The sequence below is a fragment of the Gorilla gorilla genome, chromosome 1 (assembly GCF_029281585.2).
Source record: "Gorilla gorilla gorilla isolate KB3781 chromosome 1, NHGRI_mGorGor1-v2.1_pri, whole genome shotgun sequence".
Classification (NCBI taxonomy): Eukaryota; Metazoa; Chordata; class Mammalia; order Primates; family Hominidae; genus Gorilla; species Gorilla gorilla.
In genome coordinates this window covers 232862567-232881524 of record NC_073224.2, presented here as the reverse complement: position 1 = coordinate 232881524, position 18958 = coordinate 232862567, and the positions used below count along the sequence as shown (strand labels likewise).

General features: G+C 42.7%; 1 protein-coding gene across 15 annotated transcripts in view; it reads left to right on the top strand.

Moving 5' to 3' along the window:
* Positions 1–18958, top strand: part of CAMTA1 (calmodulin binding transcription activator 1) — a 986830-nt gene that overhangs the window by 953710 nt on the left and 14162 nt on the right. For 5 of the 15 annotated variants that reach the window (XM_031010096.3, XM_055383464.2, XM_031010086.3 and 2 more), the window contains 9 exons: positions 380–458; positions 704–1019; positions 1408–1931; positions 8320–8507; positions 9326–9572; positions 11186–11257; positions 13220–13240; positions 14652–14845; positions 15903–15977. In XM_031010096.3, the coding sequence (XP_030865956.3) occupies positions 380–458; positions 704–1019; positions 1408–1931; positions 8320–8507; positions 9326–9572; positions 11186–11257; positions 13220–13240; positions 14652–14845; positions 15903–15977 (1716 nt within the window). The remainder of the gene's footprint in view (positions 1–379; positions 459–703; positions 1020–1407; positions 1932–8319; positions 8508–9325; positions 9573–11185; positions 11258–13219; positions 13241–14651; positions 14846–15902; positions 15978–18958) is intronic. The other 10 variants (XM_031010103.3, XM_031010092.3, XM_055383479.2 and 7 more) reach the window with 3 other exon arrangements.

Sequence of the window (18958 nt, the reverse complement as noted above, 5' to 3'; positions counted from 1 at the left end):
GCAGCTGGCTGGGGGTCAGCCTCGCACGTCCTCGCTCTCATTCTTCCTGAGCACTGCCACCCGTGGAAGAAATCTACCCATTCAGTCCACTTTATAGCCGGCGAGCAAAGGGCTTTGTCCTTGGACAGTTTCCAAGGGAGTTTTATAAACTTCTTCCCAAGAAATACCCAGAGAGATAAGAATTAAATGTTGGACTTGTTATTTTCTTTGGACCCCTAGCCAAATGGAGCATCCACACTGCCCTGGGACTCTCTGTTTCTTCACCATGGGGATGTTATATGCCCAGTTGGGTTTCATCTTGGTGGGGTTTTATAATATTCTGGTGTTTCCTTTTAATGGTGATGAATAGTGTGGTAATTTCTGGTGCTCTCCCTTATAGTACAAAGCACGCAGATAGCATTGACCTGGAACTGGAAGTTGACCCCTTGAATGTGGACCACTTCTCCTGTACTCCTCTGGTAAGGAATGGGTTCCTGTAGCCCCCCCTTGCCGTTCTTCCAGTCTGGCATAGGATTTGCCTGGTTCCCACTGTTGTCTCTTGCTGACACATGGCATGTTTCAGAGATACTTTGGGATGGGAATCTTCAGTGGCCCCACCGAGATTGCCAGCAAGGACCAGTTTGTCAGTTGGCAGCAATGGCAAAAGTCAGGTCTGGTCTTGACCTCTGATTGAGAACGCTTGCTGTGTCTCCCTGTCTTCTAGATGTGGGCGTGTGCCCTAGGGCACTTGGAAGCTGCCGTCGTGCTGTACAAGTGGGACCGTCGGGCCATCTCGATTCCCGACTCTCTAGGAAGGCTGCCTTTGGGAATTGCCAGATCACGGGGTCATGTGAAATTAGCAGAGTGTCTGGAGCACCTGCAGAGAGATGAGCAGGCTCAGCTGGGACAGAACCCCAGAATCCACTGTCCTGCAAGCGAAGAGCCCAGCACAGAGAGCTGGATGGCCCAGTGGCACAGCGAAGCCATCAGCTCTCCAGAAATACCCAAGGGAGTCACTGTTATTGCAAGCACCAACCCAGGTAAGAATTCAGAATCATGACATCTCAGAGCTTGACAGAGATCCCGTTTGCTTTCATGCAGCTGCCCTCAGCAGAGTCCATAGGATAGTCACATACATTTCAGATTTTTTGTTAATGTTTCTGATTTTTCTTTAAGAATGCCTAGTGCTGCCCCCTCCCCCAGTACAGAAGAAAGTAGCAAAAGTTCTATGTTCGTGCAAGAAATACATAATTTTGGAGGAGGATGATCTGAATCTGATGTATGCTACTGGGGATATTTAAATGTTAGGGACGTGTCTTGAGTTCCGGCTTTGCACTTTGTGTCTCTCAGGCATAGAGAAAGTGTTGATTCTTGAGGATTCCTAGTTGTATCTCCTGTCCTGACTATCCTTTCTACTGTACTTTTCAGAGCTGAGAAGACCTCGTTCTGAACCCTCTAATTACTACAGCAGTGAGAGCCACAAAGATTATCCGGCTCCCAAAAAGCATAAATTGAACCCTGAGTACTTCCAGACAAGGCAGGAGAAGCTGCTTCCCACTGCACTGAGTCTGGAAGAGCCAAATATCAGGAAGCAAAGCCCTAGTTCTAAGCAGTCTGTCCCCGAGACACTCAGCCCCAGTGAAGGAGTGAGGGACTTCAGCCGGGAACTCTCCCCTCCCACTCCAGAGACTGCAGCATTTCAAGCCTCTGGATCTCAGCCTGTAGGAAAGTGGAATTCCAAAGATCTTTACATTGGTGTGTCTACAGTACAGGTGACTGGAAATCCGAAGGGGACCAGTGTAGGAAAGGAGGCAGCACCTTCACAGGTGCGTCCACGGGAACCAATGAGTGTCCTGATGATGGCTAACAGAGAGGTGGTGAATACAGAGCTGGGGTCCTACCGTGATAGTGCAGAAAATGAAGAATGCGGCCAGCCCATGGATGACATACAGGTAAAAAGCAGGGACAGGGTAAGCCCGCAGAGGCCGGTGTGTTCCAGTTGCTGTGATCTTTACGGTCCATTTCCGAAGGTTGTGTCATTTTCCTTCCCGCGAAGCCTTCGAAGTTGGCTTTGTGCAGAACATCGTTGGAGTATCTTCTTTCCTTGGGGCCACATTTTCATTCGGTGAATCGGGCACCGGGAGTAGGGCCTGAATACCAGTGACCCCGGTCTCAGCAAAGCCTTCCCTCTTTGTACCAACTCCTCAGAACTCACTCAGTACCCTACAGTACTGCTTCCTCCTTGCATTTAGGTTGATTGATTTCACTGTTTTAAGTACTAGTTACTAGTTAGAATATAGTCAAGGCCTAAAAATAGCTAGAACAGGAAGCCCGTGGATAGATTTTGAATTATCTGAGTGACCTTGATCAGCGTAGCTATCATCTAGCCATTGTAAAGGGCATATATGGCATGAGGCTCTCACGAGGGCAGTGAAATATTCCTAAAGCTGATAATTGATTGCCCTTATAATAAATCTAAACATTCCAGAATCCTTTCAGGACCTTAAACTTGTTACGGACTAAGAGAATATGTACCAAAATAAACTTGACATTAGGCTAATAAGCAAATTCCATCTATTAAAATATGTAGGGGAGGACCATAAGGGCAGCCTAAAAACGTGTTTGAATTCCTCTCTTTCCAACTTCCCATTGGTGCAACCTAAAACAAACGTAAAAGGGAAAAAAAACGACTGAGAATTCAACAGGGCACCCATGCCTGTAGAAGTGATACAAGGAGAGGGAGGTGTGTGGAGGAGATCATATATCCTGGTCAGCACATCTTGGGAGAGGCCTGATTTCTGAGCCATTCCTGCTCATTGCATCCCAGGGGCCCCTTCATGCCAGCCCTATGCTGTTTGCAGAGGATGAGAAAGAAGCTTGCATGCTCACCAATGTGTTCCCATTTCTGGGGAGTTGCCGGGGGCACCACTTCTGACCTACCATATTAGTAGGTTCTCACGCTGCTGATAAGGACATACTCCAGACTGGGGAATTTATAAAGAAAAAGAGGTTTAATGGACTTATAGTTCCACGTGGCTGGGGAGGCCTCACAATCATAGCAGAAGGCGAAAGTCACATCTTGTATGGTGGCAGGCAAGAGAGAATGAGAGCCAAGTGAAAGGGGAAACCCTTATAAAACCATCAGATCTCAAGAGACTTCTTCACTACCACGAGAACAGTATGGAGGAAACCACCCCCGTGATTCAGTTATCTCCCACTGGGTCCCTCCCACAATACGTGGGAATTATGGGAGCTATAGTTCAAGATTAGATTTGGGTATGGACACAGCCAAACCATGTCACCTACCAACCACCGCAGTTTCCCTACCACAACACATGGGAATTATGGGAGCTACAGTTCAAGATGAGATTTCGGTGGGGACACAGCCAAACCATATCACCTACCGACCACTGCAGTTTCCCTACCACAACACATGGGAATTATGGGAGCTACAGTTCAACATGAGATTTGGGTGGGGACACAGTCAAACCATATCACCTACTGACCACTGCAGTTTCCCTACCACAACACATGGGAATTATGGGAGCTACAGTTCAAGATGAGATTTGGGTGGGGACACAGCCAAACCATATCACCTACCGACCACTGCAGTTTCCCTACCACAACAAGTGGGAATTATGGGAGCTGCAGTTCAACATGAGATGTGGGTGGAGACACAGCCAAACCATATCACGTACCAACCACTGCAGTCATGGGGAGGACTGCCCAGAAAAATCAAATAATGTTTTAGACAAGAGGCTGGTAAATTTCTTCTATAAAGAGCCAAGTAGTGAATATTTTTAGGCTCTGTAGGCCATACAGACTTTGTCCTAGCTACTTAATCGGCCCTAACAGCACCAAAGCAGCCTTAGCATTAAACGGAGGAGTGTGGGTGTTTCCTAGTAAAACTTTATTTACATAAACAGGCAGCTGGCTGAATTCAGCCTGCCATCATTTGCCAAATCCTATTTTACACAATTCCTGATGGAACCCACACCAGACACCAAAACTGAGCAATCTAGAACTATATTTATAAACATAAATATCTAGGAATAAGTTAGATTACATCGAAAATCAGCAGCTCAAAAGAGGGGAACCAATTGAGCATCGAGAACAGTACCATCCACTAGACCTTCCCACAGTGGTGGATGTGCCTTCTATCCATACCACGCACCGTGGGAAACACTTGGTGCCACATGTGGAATCGGGCACTTGATCAGCATGGCTGTCATCTGGCCATTGTAAAGGGCATATGTATGAAATATAGCCAGTGCAACTCAGGAACTGGGTTTCTAATTTTATTTAAGTTTAAATAGCCATTGGATAGCGCAGCTTTTTAGAAAGTGGCCTTCACTGAAACAGAGTTCATGCAGGAAATAGAAAATAACCTTTAAAAAATCCACTTCCTATTTTCACAGATCTGTTAGAGAATAACATCTTGCCAAATTAAGAGCATGTGTCTATGAGAAAAGCAGCAGTCTAAAGAAAGTTTTTTAGCCAAATGAGAAGATAACACTTAAAAATAATGAAATAATTTTAGAAAAAGTGGCAAAACCGTTCATAGAGGAGTGAACAATCAAACAGTAAAACTGAGCAATTATCGATAGTGTGGTATATGTGAGAGGAATTTGTTAGGAAGGGACTCTTTAAATAGAAGACGAATAATGTTTAAACGATCTCCTAGAACTAAAATTCTAAATTATTTTAACAAAACCAGGGAGGGTAGGGAAATGAAGAGAGTAAAAGTGTATGAAAGCTCTCGGGTTCAGGGACAGTAACAGATTTTGTTCCACTCGTGATATAGATAGATGTGCGCTGGATAGGCTGAAATATGCTAGTTAGAAATGTTGGCCGGGCGCGGTGGCTCACGCCTGTAATCCCAGCACTTTGGGAGGCCGAGGCGGGCGGATCACGAGGTCAGGAGATCAAGACTATCCTGGCTAACACGGTGAAACCCCGTCTCTACTAAAAATATAAAAAATTAGCCAGGCATGGTGGCGGGCGCCTGTAGTCCCAGTACTCAGGAGGCTGAGTCAGGAGAATGGCGTGAACCCAGGAGGCAGAGCTTGCAGCGAGCCGACATCGCACCACTGCACTCCAGCCTGGGCGACAGAGCGAGACTCTCTCTCAAAAAAAAAAAAAATGTTAAGTTGGTAGGTAGCATAAAAACGGGCTACAGAAGGACAGGTGCGGTGGCTCATGCCTGTATTCTTAGCATTTTGGGAGGCCAAGGTGGGAGGATCACCTGAGTTCAGGAGTTCGAGACCAGCCTGGCCAACATGGTGAAACTCCGTCTCTACTAAAAATACAAAAATTAGCCAGGTGTGTTGGCGGGTGCCTGTAATCCCAGCTACTCGGGAGGCTGAGGCACAATAATTGCTTGAACCTGGGAGTTGGAGGTTTCACTGTGTTAGCCAGGATGGTCTCGATCTCCTGACCTCGTGATCTGCCTGCCTCCACCTCCCAAAGTGCTGGGATTAAAGGTGTGAGCCACCATGCCCGGCCTCGGGTTTTTGTTTTTTTTTTTAAATAAAAGCAGGATATACTATATGCTACTTGTAAGAAATACAATCAAAATGAAATGAAAGAGAAACAATGAAAATGAAATGATAGATAACAGCTATAATAGATAAACGAGTATAAAAAGAAAGATAAAAAGTACAATTCAAGGCAAACTAATGTGTGTGTGTATATATGCATATATATACATACAGTTTATCTAGAAGATATGACAGTTATAAACTATTGTGTACCTAGCACCATAACCTTGAAACATTACAGCAAATACTAGTAAATACAAAGAAATGTGGACCCACAATCACAGTGTGCTACTAACACACATAGCTCAGAATTTTTCAGATCAAGTAGATACGAAAAGCATATGAACAAGTTGAACAACAAAATCAGAAGGCTTGATTTCATATATATTTACTATATGATAGATTTAATATATGATATACTTATATATAACTATATGTGTGTATGTAGTTAATACACATAGCAACTACGTATATAATTGTTCTTTTCAGGTGTCCAAGGCATGTTTATGAAAACTGCTCATATACTAGGACACGAAGAAAATTTGAATAAAAATCCAAAGCTCCCCATTTAAAGGCCGTCTTCTCTGAGCACAATCCATGAAATTTAGAAATGAGTGATGTGACTTTTCAGGTCCAACTACTGAGAACGTTACTTAAGATGTTTTTACATTGTTACATGTTTATAAAATGGAGGATTTAGGAAAGTGATTGTAGAGTGATAACCTTTTAGGCTTCAGAAATTCCACCTTACTGTTAATATATTTGAATACTTTCATGGAAAAAGAATAAAGCAAGATTTACTTCCTACCGTTTGAGTCACAAATCAAGACGGCCAATAGAGAAGGTGAAAGAAAGCTGCAATTTTTTTTTTTTTTTTTTGAGACAGAGTTTTGCTATGTCACCCAGGCTGGAGTGCGGTGGTGCCATCTTGGCTCACTGCAACTTCCATCTCCTGGGTTCAAGCAATTCTCCTGCCTTGGCCTCTCTAGTATCTGGGATTACAGATACTGTAAGAAAGCACTAGGCCTGCACCACCATATCTGGCTGATTTTGGGGGTTTTTTGGGGTAGAGACAGGGTTTCGCCATATTGCCCAGGCTGGGCTTGAACTCCTGAGCTCAGGCGATCCACCCGCCTCGGCCTCACAAAAGTGCTGAGATTACAGGCGTGAGCCACCACGCCTGGCCCAATATATTTTTCTTAAATTTTTTATTTTTATTGTTATTACAAAAACTAATTATTGTTCTTTGATGAAAATTTATAAAATTATCCACAATAAGCATTTTTAACAGCTTTATTGGGGTATAATTTACGTATGATAAAATTTACCCATTTTAAATGCTCAGGGGATGGCTTCTAGTAAACATATACAGCTGAGCAACCATCACCATAGTCCCTTTCTAGAACACTTCCATCTCACTGCACGGTGCCCTGTGCCCATCTGCAGTCCGTCTCTGCCCAGCCTTAGGCAACCACTGATCTGATTCTATCCCCAGAGGTTTGCTTTTTCTAGACATTTCATGTAAGTGGAATCATGCACCATGCAGCCCACTGCGGCTGTTTCCACTTAGCAGGATGTTGTTGAGGCTCCTTCATGTTGGCAGGAGAAGCATTTTGTCACTTTGTATAGTTCCATCGAGAACATTTTCAGTTCACTTAAGAACCCGAAGTGCTGTGTTTCAGTTACCACTCCTAAGAGGTATGCAAGGACATTTTTAAGAATCAGTCCACATCTCTGATTCTCATAAAGAATATCTTAATCCAGACCAGCTTTGAGGGTTCTTTTTTTCTTTTCTTTTCTTTTTTTTTTTCTGAGACGGAGTCTTACTCTGTCGCCCAGGCTGGAGTGCAGTGGCGCAATCTTGGCTCACTGCAAGCTCCACCTCCCAGGTTCATGCCATTCTCCTGCCTCAGCCTCCCAAGTAGCTGGGACTACAGGCGCCTGCCACCACGCCCGGCTAATTTTTTGTATTTTTTAATAGATACGGGGTTTCACCGTGTTAGCCAGGATGGTCTTGATCTCCTGACCTCGTGATCCGCCAGCCTTGGCCTCCCAAAGTGCTGGGATTACAGGCATGAGCCACTGCGCCTGGCCTCTTTTTTTTTTTTTTTTTTTGAGTTGGAGCCTCGCGCTGTCGCCCAGGCTGGAGTGCAGTGGCGCGATCTTGGTTCACTGCAACCTCCACCTCCCAGGTTTAAGTGATTCTCTTGCCTCAGCCTCCCACGTAGCTGGGATTATAGGCAAGCACCACCATACTTGGCTAATTTTTGTATTTTTAATAGGGACAGGGTTTCATCATGTTGGCCAGGATGGTCTGGAACTCCTGACCTCAAGTGATCCACCCACCTCGGCCTCCCAAAGTGCTGGGATTACAGGCATGAGCCACTGTTCCCAGCCTAGACCGGGGTTCTCTAGGCCAGGCAAAAGGGGGTGGTTAGATATTGGTTATGTAACTAATAGTGACACCTCATTAATATTACAGGTTACTCTAGAACTGCCCAGTGTCATTAATTGGTTGACCCTGAGAGTAGGGAGTACATACAAGCCGGAAGTTCTCCAAGACTGAACTAAAGGTTTGGGGCCAGACTATGACTTGGAGATAATCAGGTCTCAGGATCTCAGCACATTTTGGTATGTTATGTTATAACCTTAAAATGGTATTTCATTGCGTTGGATTGAGGTGGAAGTCTGCCCTCCTGCCTGATTATTTTTTTCTCTCCAAGGCGAGGCAGGGAGGTAGACCTGGATAACTTGTAAGGTTCCTTTCTAACCTGAGTGTTCTGTGAACTTCTGACTTCAGGTGAACATGATGACCTTGGCAGAACACATTATTGAAGCCACACCTGACCGAATCAAGCAGGAGAATTTTGTGCCCATGGAGTCCTCAGGATTGGAAAGAACAGACCCTGCCACCATTAGCAGTACAATGAGCTGGCTGGCCAGTTATCTAGCGGATGCTGACTGCCTGCCCAGTGCTGCCCAGATCCGGTGAGTAAAGTTACGGAGGTCACTACCCAGCATAGATTACCGGATGTAACTGGAGGCAGGGGAGGCTGATTGTATTTGATGAATGCTGTGTCATAGAAGACCATACCAAGGAAGGAAGGAAGCATTAGGACAAGCTCTGTTGCCACTTTCAAGGCCCAGCTCCTATTCCTACCTCTCCCATTATTTTTTTTACTGCTATCAGAGCATAAGAGATCGTGTTAAGCTGGGCACGGTGGCTCATGCCTGTAATCCCAGCACTTTTGGGAGGCCAAGACGGGTGGATCACCTGAGGTCAGGAGTTTGAGACCAGCCTGGCCAACATGGTAAAACCCCGTCTCTACTAAAAATACAAAATTAGCCGGGCATGGTGATAGGCGCCTGTAATTCCAGCTACTTGGGAGGCTGAGGCAGGAGAATTGCTTGAACCCAAGAGGCGGAGGTTACAATCAGCTGAGATTGTGCCACTGCACCCCAGTCTGCGCAACAGAGCAAGATTCTGTCTCAAAAAAAAAAAAAAAGAGATAATGTAGCATAATGTTTCCCCCTAATTCAGCTGAAGTTTTCTAATGGCAGTAGAGTGTACTGCTACTAGGTTTTAGTATTTAGCATAGTACTAAAGTTATGATAGGTTTTGAGTATAAACTTACTCAATCGAAGGACACTGGGTATGTTTAGCAACTTGCCTAACTGAATGAAGGCATGTTCCTAATTGCCCACAGTGGCTTCTGGCAGATACCATCTTGGCTCATTCATTAATATCTAATGGATGGTGCAAATCAATCATTAATCTGTCTCTCCTGTTTCTCCTCTTGTTTCAGAAGTGCATATAACGAGCCTCTAACCCCTTCTTCTAATACCAGCTTGAGCCCTGTTGGCTCTCCCATCAGTGAAATCGCTTTCGAGAAACCTAACCTTCCCTCCGCCGCGGATTGGTCAGAATTCCTGAGTGCATCTACCAGTGAGAAGGTAGAGAATGAGTTTGCTCAGCTCACTCTGTCTGATCATGAACAGAGAGAACTCTATGAGGCTGCCAGGCTTGTCCAGACAGCTTTCCGGAAATACAAGGTAAACTAGAACAGAACCTTCGTTTTGTGACATTCTTAAGATCAGAGAGGACAGATGAAAGTCAGAATCATGCGAACAAAAACATTTACTATTTTTTTCCTCTGAATTTGTAGAATTTTTTTGGAAGTCTCCAATTTATTAAGATTCACTATATAACATATCTGTGTGTGTATCTGCTTTGTAAAAATATTTTATGGTAAAATATTCATAACATAAAGTTTGCCATTTTGTCTATTTTAAAGTGTGCAGTGTGGGGGCATTAAGTATATTCACAGTGCTGTGCAACTGTCACTGCTACCCATTTCCAGAGCTTTGTCATTCTCCCAAACCATTTGCTTTTAACAACCAATTTTTAAACAGTTAAACGTGAAATTTTTATCAAATGTTTACAAAGTTCCTAAAGCACCTTCATAGAAGAGTTTCAGAAGCGTAGTCTTCTCAGTTATCTGAGGCATAGAGAATTAACTGGCTGGGACAAGGGCCCGTCCATGGTTAGGCCAGGGCGGGAATGGGGCTTTTCCGGCACAGAACAGTGCTGATTTTTCTTTTTCTTTTTTTGAAATGGAGTCTCATTCTGTTGCCAAGGCTGGAGAAGTGCAGTGGTGCAATCTCTGCTCACTGCAACCTCCACCTCCCAGTTCAGGTGATTCTCCTGCCTCAGCCTCCCAAGTAGCTGGAATTACTGGCGCGTGCCACCACACCCGCCTAATTCTTGTATTTTTAGTAGAGACAGGTTTTCACAATGTTGGCCAGGCTGGTCTCAAACTCTTAACCTCAAGTGATCCGCCTGTCTTGGCCTCCCAAAGTGCTGGGATTACAGGCATGAGCCACCGCACCCAGCCTTGATTTTTCTGTTCTACCTTGCCATCCTGAGTACAGTGTCTCTTTATTATTCCTTAAAACAAATTTCATGAGTTCATAGAATTTTTAATTAGTTATTAATGTCACATTAAATAATTCTCAGAAGCTTTAGTAAAATAATGTTAGCCAATAATGTAATGGTTATCACCATGTCAACATACTATTGGTAATGATAATGCCTATTATTCAGTTAATATAAAGTAAGGTGACCCCTCTGCTGCTAGGAGGTCATGACCTAAAGCAGGGGTTTTCAACTGGAGGCCTGGGGACTGACTCCAGGCAGCCCCTGAACTTCTAAAATTAAGCAGTAAAGCTTTTTCTGTGTGCATTTTTGGTGGGAAGGGGACCCATGGCTTTCTACAGATTCTCAAAGTAGTCTCTAACCACTCCCAAAAAAGTGTTAAAAGCCATTAATCATTGATCCAAAAGTAAAGTAGTTGGGGTTATCTTAGGAAAGATAGTTGAGATCTGGCAAGACAAACAGTACAATGCCTAATTTGTTAAATACTTTAAAAGGGAATATATTTTTAGTCTGCTTAACATTCCAATATCATAGTTTTATTTAGAAGCAAGGATAATCTAAGGTTTATTCTATAAATTCATTTTTCCTCATTTATAATTAATTATCAATATTTTTTGGTAAACCTGGGATCTCAACTCTGAGAAGGTGCATTAAATGAGTAGTAATAAAAAGCTGACATTTCTGGTAGTTAATCATTACTGATTTTTTTTCTCCTTACTTTACCCTTAAGGGCCGACCCTTGCGGGAACAGCAAGAAGTAGCTGCTGCTGTCATTCAGCGTTGTTACAGAAAATATAAACAGGTAAACCTCAGTTTTGCACCACAGAAGGAAACTGTGCCCCACCCACTGAGGATTCTGGTTTGGCTAAAGAGCACTACATCTAGTACCTCATTACAGAGACTTAATTTGTTTTTTGGTTTGTTTTTTTTTTTTTGAAACGGAATCTGGCTGTGTCACCCAGGCTGGAGTGCAGTGGCATGATCTGGGCTCACTGCAACCTCCACCTCCCAGGTTCAAGCGATTCTCCTGCCTCAGCCTCCCGAGTAGCTGGGACTACAGGCGTGTGCTACCATGCCCAGCTGATTTTTCTAGTTTTAGTAGAGTCGGGGTTTCACCATGTTGCCAGGCTGGTCTTGAACTCCTGACCTCAAGTGATCTGCCCGCCTTGGCCTCCCAAAGTGCTGGGATTACAAGCATGAGCCGCAGCGCCCGGCCAGAGACTTAATTTGAACTGCCATGATAAAACAAACAAACAAACAAACAAAAACAGGGGAAGCCACACATGATGGTGTGTGCCTGTAATCCCAGCTCCTCAAGAGGCTGAGTCCAGAGGATCTTCTTGAGCCCAGGTGTTGATGTCCAGCTTGGGCCTCGTCTCAAAAAAAAAACAGAGGAAAACAAAATAAAACCATCTGCAGTTAGACTTGTACTGCAAAAGAGTTTTTGTCCAAATTTTTGATCTTTTAGTAGTATTACCTACCTGAGATACTGGTGTGATCCTAACACCAGTATCTTTGCAGTGAGGATCCGTGGTCCAACACTTTGATAAACTCCCTAGTAATTAGAGAACTGTAGGGAATCCAGGGTGTGATAACGGTGATTGGAGAAAGTAAATGCTGGCTATTTATTACCTTTGAGTTTGAATTATATAAGGTATTTAATCTTTGGCCATTTTCCTTTCAGCTTCTTATCCATTTTAAAATGAAGAATTGTTAAAATCTTTGAAAATCAGAAGAAGCTCAGAACATCTTAAACTGCTTTTGTGCACCTTAGTTAAAGGTGCAAGAAGATTATCTAAGTACTCTTTCATGCAGTATTTCTGCTTGCAAACCACCTTGTAGGGTTATGTAACTAGTCAGATGGGAAAGGGAAGTCATATTTTTGGGGCAGCTAGTATGCACTAGATTTTTTACGTGCCCCATCTCATTTCCTTTTTACAATTATTTGAAGTAAGCAGTATTTATTTCCAGTTTACAGATGAAGAAGCTGAAACTCAGAGAAATTACATGAATATTAGGCCTTTCTCATTATCAAGGTGGTTATAAAATATTAAAAATTGCCTAATGGAGTTTTGACTGGTTCACAGGATAAAATTCAGGCCTGTCAGTAGATTCTAGAACCTTTTATCAGATTGTGCTTTAGGTAGTTATAAATTTTTATTTAAGGAATAATAAATTCTAGTATGTGTAATGGTCACATAGAAATTAGGGATTCTATCACCTTGTCATAATCCAGGACTTGCCTCAATTTCTGATACGGGTTGCCGTTTCCTCAAGCTTCTCTAGGATTAAGCCCTATTAATGGGGGTGGGGGGACATCTTTGGCTTCGAGCCAGTTGAGTTCATGATCCCAGAAAAGGAAGGTTTATTGTGCAAACGCTGACACCACAGTGCCTGTAGCTCTACAGCAGGGAGCCGCACTGGCTTCTGTTTGGTGAGCAGGCTTCCTGGGAGCACAAGTGATACACAGAATGAAGGTTTCAAGTCTGTGATTACAACAGGTATTGATTCCAAAATATGAGTTTGGTTTTAAAAAAAAAAAAAACCCTCCCCAGAAACTGTCATCTACAGCTAGGAAGACAGAAGGCATTATTTTTGGAAAGAGTAATAACTATAAAACAAATATTTTGGAAGATGGAAGGCATTAATATAGCCAGGTTGCCTTTTTTTTTTTCTTGGTTGGGAGTTTTATTGATTCTGGTTTTTAACTTCATTATATTCAGCAATGTAACATTAATCTTGTATTTTCTGTTTTTCCCCCAAGCTGACATGGATAGCCTTGAAGGTAATGATACACCCAAGCCCTCTCACAAACCATTCCACCAGAGTCACAAACTTCACACCCATCACCAGCTACAGGGAGGGGCCATCAAGATGGCACAGTCATGGAGTAAACATATCCCCCTTGCCAGGCCACCTAAGCACAGTGCCTCTGTCCTCTGGGGACCACGTGGTTATTCAGTTGGAGTGGGTTTCGACATTAATAACTGGACATTTTTTGGCTGGTGTTAATCCATCTAAGCCAGTTCCTGTGAGCCCTGTGGCCACTAAGTAAATACCCTTTTTCCCAAAGCGCTTCACTGTGGCCCGATGGGTCTGAGTGTGTAGTGTGCACAGGTGGAGACGATGGAAACCACAGGGGCTCTGTAGTCTGCAGCATTCTTGTCTTCAAAGACTTTCAGACCAGTGAAAAGGTAAAGCAGGTCAGATAAGACCAAAGAAGGTTCTTGCAGAAGGGTCCTGGTTCTTGGACAATTCTGAGAAGTCAGTTTCCCTCCCTCATTTCACCTCCTCATACATCCAGAGATACAGTTAGGCAGATACAGGGATTTTCTGGGGAATATTTTTCCTTGCGACGGTAAGTTGCCGTCTTATAAGCACAGGGCTTCATTGCAGCTTCTCATCCCCAGAGTCATACTCTGTTTGATTAGAAATTTGGACGTAGCATTTTAAGACCATGGAGAGCTCTGTATTTTTGGTGCCTAGAGACTGATGTTGAGAATCCACCCTGGGCCTTTGTCCCTCACTTCTGTAGCTCTGCAGCGGGCTGCGTGGAGGACTCCTGGCACTGCCTCCTGGGCCGTCCGCAGCTCTGTGACAGCCATCCAGGTTTCACGGCTTCACCACCGTGTTGGTCTTACGAGTGTTCATCTTTCACAGGTTAAAATGGCTTAAAGGTGTCAGCGTTTCATGATAAGCCTTGTATTTGGGACCTTGCAACTCAGTCAGAAACTTGTCGTGTGGAATGATAGTTAAAAATCAGGGGCTGAATGCTAAGTAGATTTGTGTATGGTGGGAATTGGAACGCATAAAAAAAATTATGTTAGTGTTTCAAAACTGGATAGAAAATATTAATCCGAAGCATTTAAAATTTTACTGTCGAAATCTGTTTTTAGATTCATAAACGTCTAAGGGTATTGCTATTAAAATTTTTCTCCAAGAAAAGGGCAAAATATTTTGATATTTTAGGGGAAAAAAGTATGTCTGAAGGCAACCCTTAAAGTAATATTTTACATTTTGGAAAGGTAGGTGTAAAGATTCCTCATTTGCCTCTTTTGTGATTAAACCCCGGACAGAGAATGTGATAATAGAGGGGAAAAGCATTTTCTCTTCTTCCCTTCCCGGTAAGCTCGAAGGACGCTGAGCCCGTGCAGCCCCTGTTGTTACTGTGTCGCTTGTTCTTGTTTCCCCTGCAGTACGCACTTTATAAAAAGATGACACAGGCTGCCATCCTTATCCAGAGCAAATTCCGAAGTTACTATGAACAAAAAAAATTCCAGCAGAGCCGACGGGCTGCTGTGCTCATCCAAAAGTACTACCGAAGTTATAAGAAATGTGGCAAAAGACGGCAGGCTCGCCGGACGGCTGTGATTGTACAACAGAAACTCAGGTGGGTGAAGAGCTCATGGAGGTGAAGCTCCCTAGGGAAGAGAACTCTGACTTCTTTGAAAGACTTGTCCTGGGCTGACATTGGAGTCTGGGGCGGGCCTAAAGCATTGGCAGTCACTGTGTTCCAGAACGTTTTAGGTGTGGTGGCTGATAAGTACACCTGTGCTGAGTCTGGTTTTGAATATGTAGCTCTTTCTCTCCACCTCCCACCCAATTATTTTGATATTGCCACCCAATTTTACCTTATATCAGAATTTGGCAGCACCAGTTTCTACTCAGAAAGTTACCACTCAATTATAGTAGTTTAACCCATTTCCTGTTTAGGAAAAAAAAAAAAAAAGTACAGCCAGCACTCATGTAATTTTACATAAACATGCTCTTTGAGGCTGAAGGAAATCTGATTTTCAATGTGAAAATAAAATATGAAAACTATTCTTGGAGTTATTTCTAAACAGAACTTGTTCCTAATCCTAATGTAACTGAAATGTATATGATGCTACATTCGGATTAGAGACAAGGCTATTCTTGACACAAATGGGAAATGAGTGAAATTGTAGAATTACTGCATGTGAGACCTTGGGAGAGTAATTAGGGTTAAGCTGTTCCATTTTAGAGACTGTAATAAAAATGCTGAGCCAAGTAAAATACATTGATCAGTACATTTACAAAATAGCCCAAAGAGTGTATCAACTCCGGTGAATCACCTTGTAAACTAAGAAAGCCTCTCTAACGCCAGAATGCCTTTTGTGGCAAAAGGAGCTTATAATGAATTGTGGAAGAATATTTAAGTGACATTTTATTTTCAGTCTTTGTATAGTCTCTCTTGAAGCTGAGAGCGCCTATACACGCCCTCCTTTCTCCTCTAGTGATGCCCGGACTCGATACTATGGGAACAGCATACGCACTCATCCCCCTTCAGATTGTATACATCTTTAACGTATGCTGTTGGCTTTGCTACACGAACTGCTTAATTCAGAGTCCTCTGTCACTGCTGACCAGTTTTCCATATTGGGCTTTACTGTACCCTTCTTGTGACAATAATATTCTGACTTTTTCAGGAGCAGTTTGCTAACCAAAAAGCAGGATCAAGCTGCTCGAAAAATAATGAGGTTTCTACGCCGCTGTCGCCACAGGTACACTAGTCCTCGTTTATACATTCTGCTCAGGGAGAATGATGAAGCAACCCTGACCTTCTTAACCCTCACTAACTCCTATGTAAAGCTAATCCCCCTGCAGATAAGCAGGGCAGACGTCCCAAATTACAATAGGGCGGTAGAGCTCTTTAACTAGGGATCAGGTTGCTACCCTTGGAGTGCTGGTAACCATGTCAGACGATGCTGTTTGAACAATGGAGATTCATGCCTGTGTTTTTCTGTTTTAATTTGGGTGTGAGGTCAACTTAGTCGGACTAGCTTTTAATTCTAAGTTTCTCTTTAACCTGTGATTGATATGCCACATTGCAGTATGTTCTTTGCTCTAATCCTTTACTATGCTAGCGCGTGTCCAAACAGAAAACAGTTTCTAGTCTCAAGGAAGGGAAAGAAAACCATGAATTCCAAACAAGTTTTCTGATGTAGAATTTCCACCAAATAGCTGGTGCCCTCTGCTGGTCATGTAATTGCCAACATGCTCTATTATTAAACTATCAATTAAAGCTGGTCGGTGATGAGGAACAGGAGAGATCACTGGAATGCAGCTGTTCAGGAAAAGAAAGACATCTGAGACTCTGGGCACATCTTCAATTAGTAGGAAATGGGATCCTGTGACCCCAGCATTCTGTGGGATGCAGCATCTTCTCATGGAGCTAAGCCAGAGGAATTTCTCTTTGTTCCTCAAATTTGAGATTTCTTTATGAAGACTAGCATCTCTACTTAGATTTCAGAGGGCTGGTGAAAGTGGTTTGTGTTCTTTATCCAGGTGAATATTCCAGTCTGACGTCTGTAACTGCGGCCGTCCGAGCTGGGTGTAGACCACCTTCTGTGTGGTTGGGTTGTTGCTCTGTGTGTCAGGAGCTGTGCAGTTTATAATACCAAACATTAAAGCAGACTCTCTAATGTCTTACTTCCTCTTCCTATTTAATTATACCAAAAGTCCTAGTATTCATATTTAATTGGATTCCTTGGATGTTTCATTTTGCTTTAGTTTTTCTTACTCCTATAACCATATGATTGCCGGCTTTGAAAATATCTTGCCTTTAAGACTTAATAGGTTTAATGGGTTATTTGTACTTTTATTTAAATTAACAAAAGAATTTATTTTTGTGACCATAGAAGGAAACATGCACAGCCACTGCATTGACATCATAAAAACTTAAAAAACGGCATTCAGTAGGATAGATGGTTTTCCCCAGCTACAATGCCATGCAGAAGCTAATGTTCACTTGCCCTGTGCCTCAGCAACATTTACTTTCCACCATGCAAGGATGGGAGATTTTTCACCATGATAGCTAATGAGTAACATACTAGTGTCAGTACTCTGAAACAGGAAGTCCTGTTAGGAAATGCATCCCCAAAACGGGTATGGCTCTAAGATCATGAAATTAATTCTGCAAGCCTTACCAAAGGCAGCCTCTTTCCTTTGTTATTCAATCATACCTTTTACTTAGCAGGGGACTTAGGACCAAATAGAGTAGCTGATTTTCTTTATATGGGTGAACAGATCAAGGACTCACCTGGGCCCTTTTCCTTACATTCTCCAATACGTTCATAGTTCCTTCCTCCCTTTTCCTCTTCGACCTGCAAAATGAAAAACCTGAGCAAGATCCTATCCAGCACTGAAACCAATAGACTTTGGCCACTTTGAGCAGAATCACATCTTCTTTCATGACACTGTGGTTAATACTTTCCAGATAGATTTTGTTTTCAAGAAAATTACCTTAACACCACTCTTCTTTAGGCCACTTCAGACAAACCAGAATGTCTGCAAGTTAAGTCGTGCTAGACTTTTTCCTCATTTCTACTAGTCTGATCCTCAAACTTTGAATGAATGTGTGGGTAACGTAGGAGCAAAATTGCATAAAGTCCTACACTCATCTCCCTTTCGTTTTTGCCAAAGCTGTGTCCCGTGTTTACTTTGGGAGAGTTAAGAGAATGAGATATTTAAACAAAACATAAATTCATGAAAGGTTGCCCCCACAAAGTAAGCTGAACAAAGGAGTCCTTTCACTTTTGTTTTTAGAGTTCTCTTTCTGTAAACTGGTAGAGAAAAATTTCATGAAGATTTTTGCCTTAAGTGTATATTTTAACTGTTAATAACCTTATAAGATGGATAACAAGAAGGTTCATTATGAAGAGAACATCAGATACTGGCTCTGGATTCCTATGCATTAATTGGAATGAAATAAAAAATGTTATTGGCTCTTTACTTGACCATTTACAGTTTAGATGTTAGAAGAATAGGCAAATTTTAATAACCTCTGTAATAAGATCAGTATTCACTTCCCATTTCTATATATTCAATTAATATGTTCAATTAAGGATCTTGAAGAAATCCTAAAAATCTATCCTGGAAGTTTGTTTTAAACTCATATTTTCCTTAGGATGTGTGTAATCCTATTTTCATTCTGGGTCGAGTTATTTAATGTTATTTTAAAAGAAACTATCATGTCTGTTGTCCTTAGAAGCATTAAAATCTTATTAAGAGAAAACCTTGGCCGGGTGCGGTGGCTCACGCCTGTAATCTCAGTACTTTGGGAGGCCGAGGCAGGCAGATCACTTGAGGTCAGGAGTTTGAGACCAGCCTGGCCGACATGGTGAAACCCTGTCTCTACTAAAGATACAAAAAATTAGCTGGGTGTGGTGGTACGCACCTGTAATCTCAGCTACTTGGGAGGCTGGGGCAGGAGAATCTCTTGAACCTGGGAAGCGGAGGTTGCAGTGAGCCAAGATTGCACCATTGCACTCCAGCCTGGGCGACAGGGAGAGACTCCGTCTCAAAAAAAAAAAAAAAAAGGAAAACCTCATATGACACCCTCTCAAAAAGGTAGGTAGATAGTAGCTTCAGGAATCAGTCAGAAGTATCCCATTTCTAAGTCATATGACCCCAATTTTTTAAGACTTAAATTGATGAATTTTTTACCTACTCATTTCACGTACCCCACCATCACTCTCCTTTT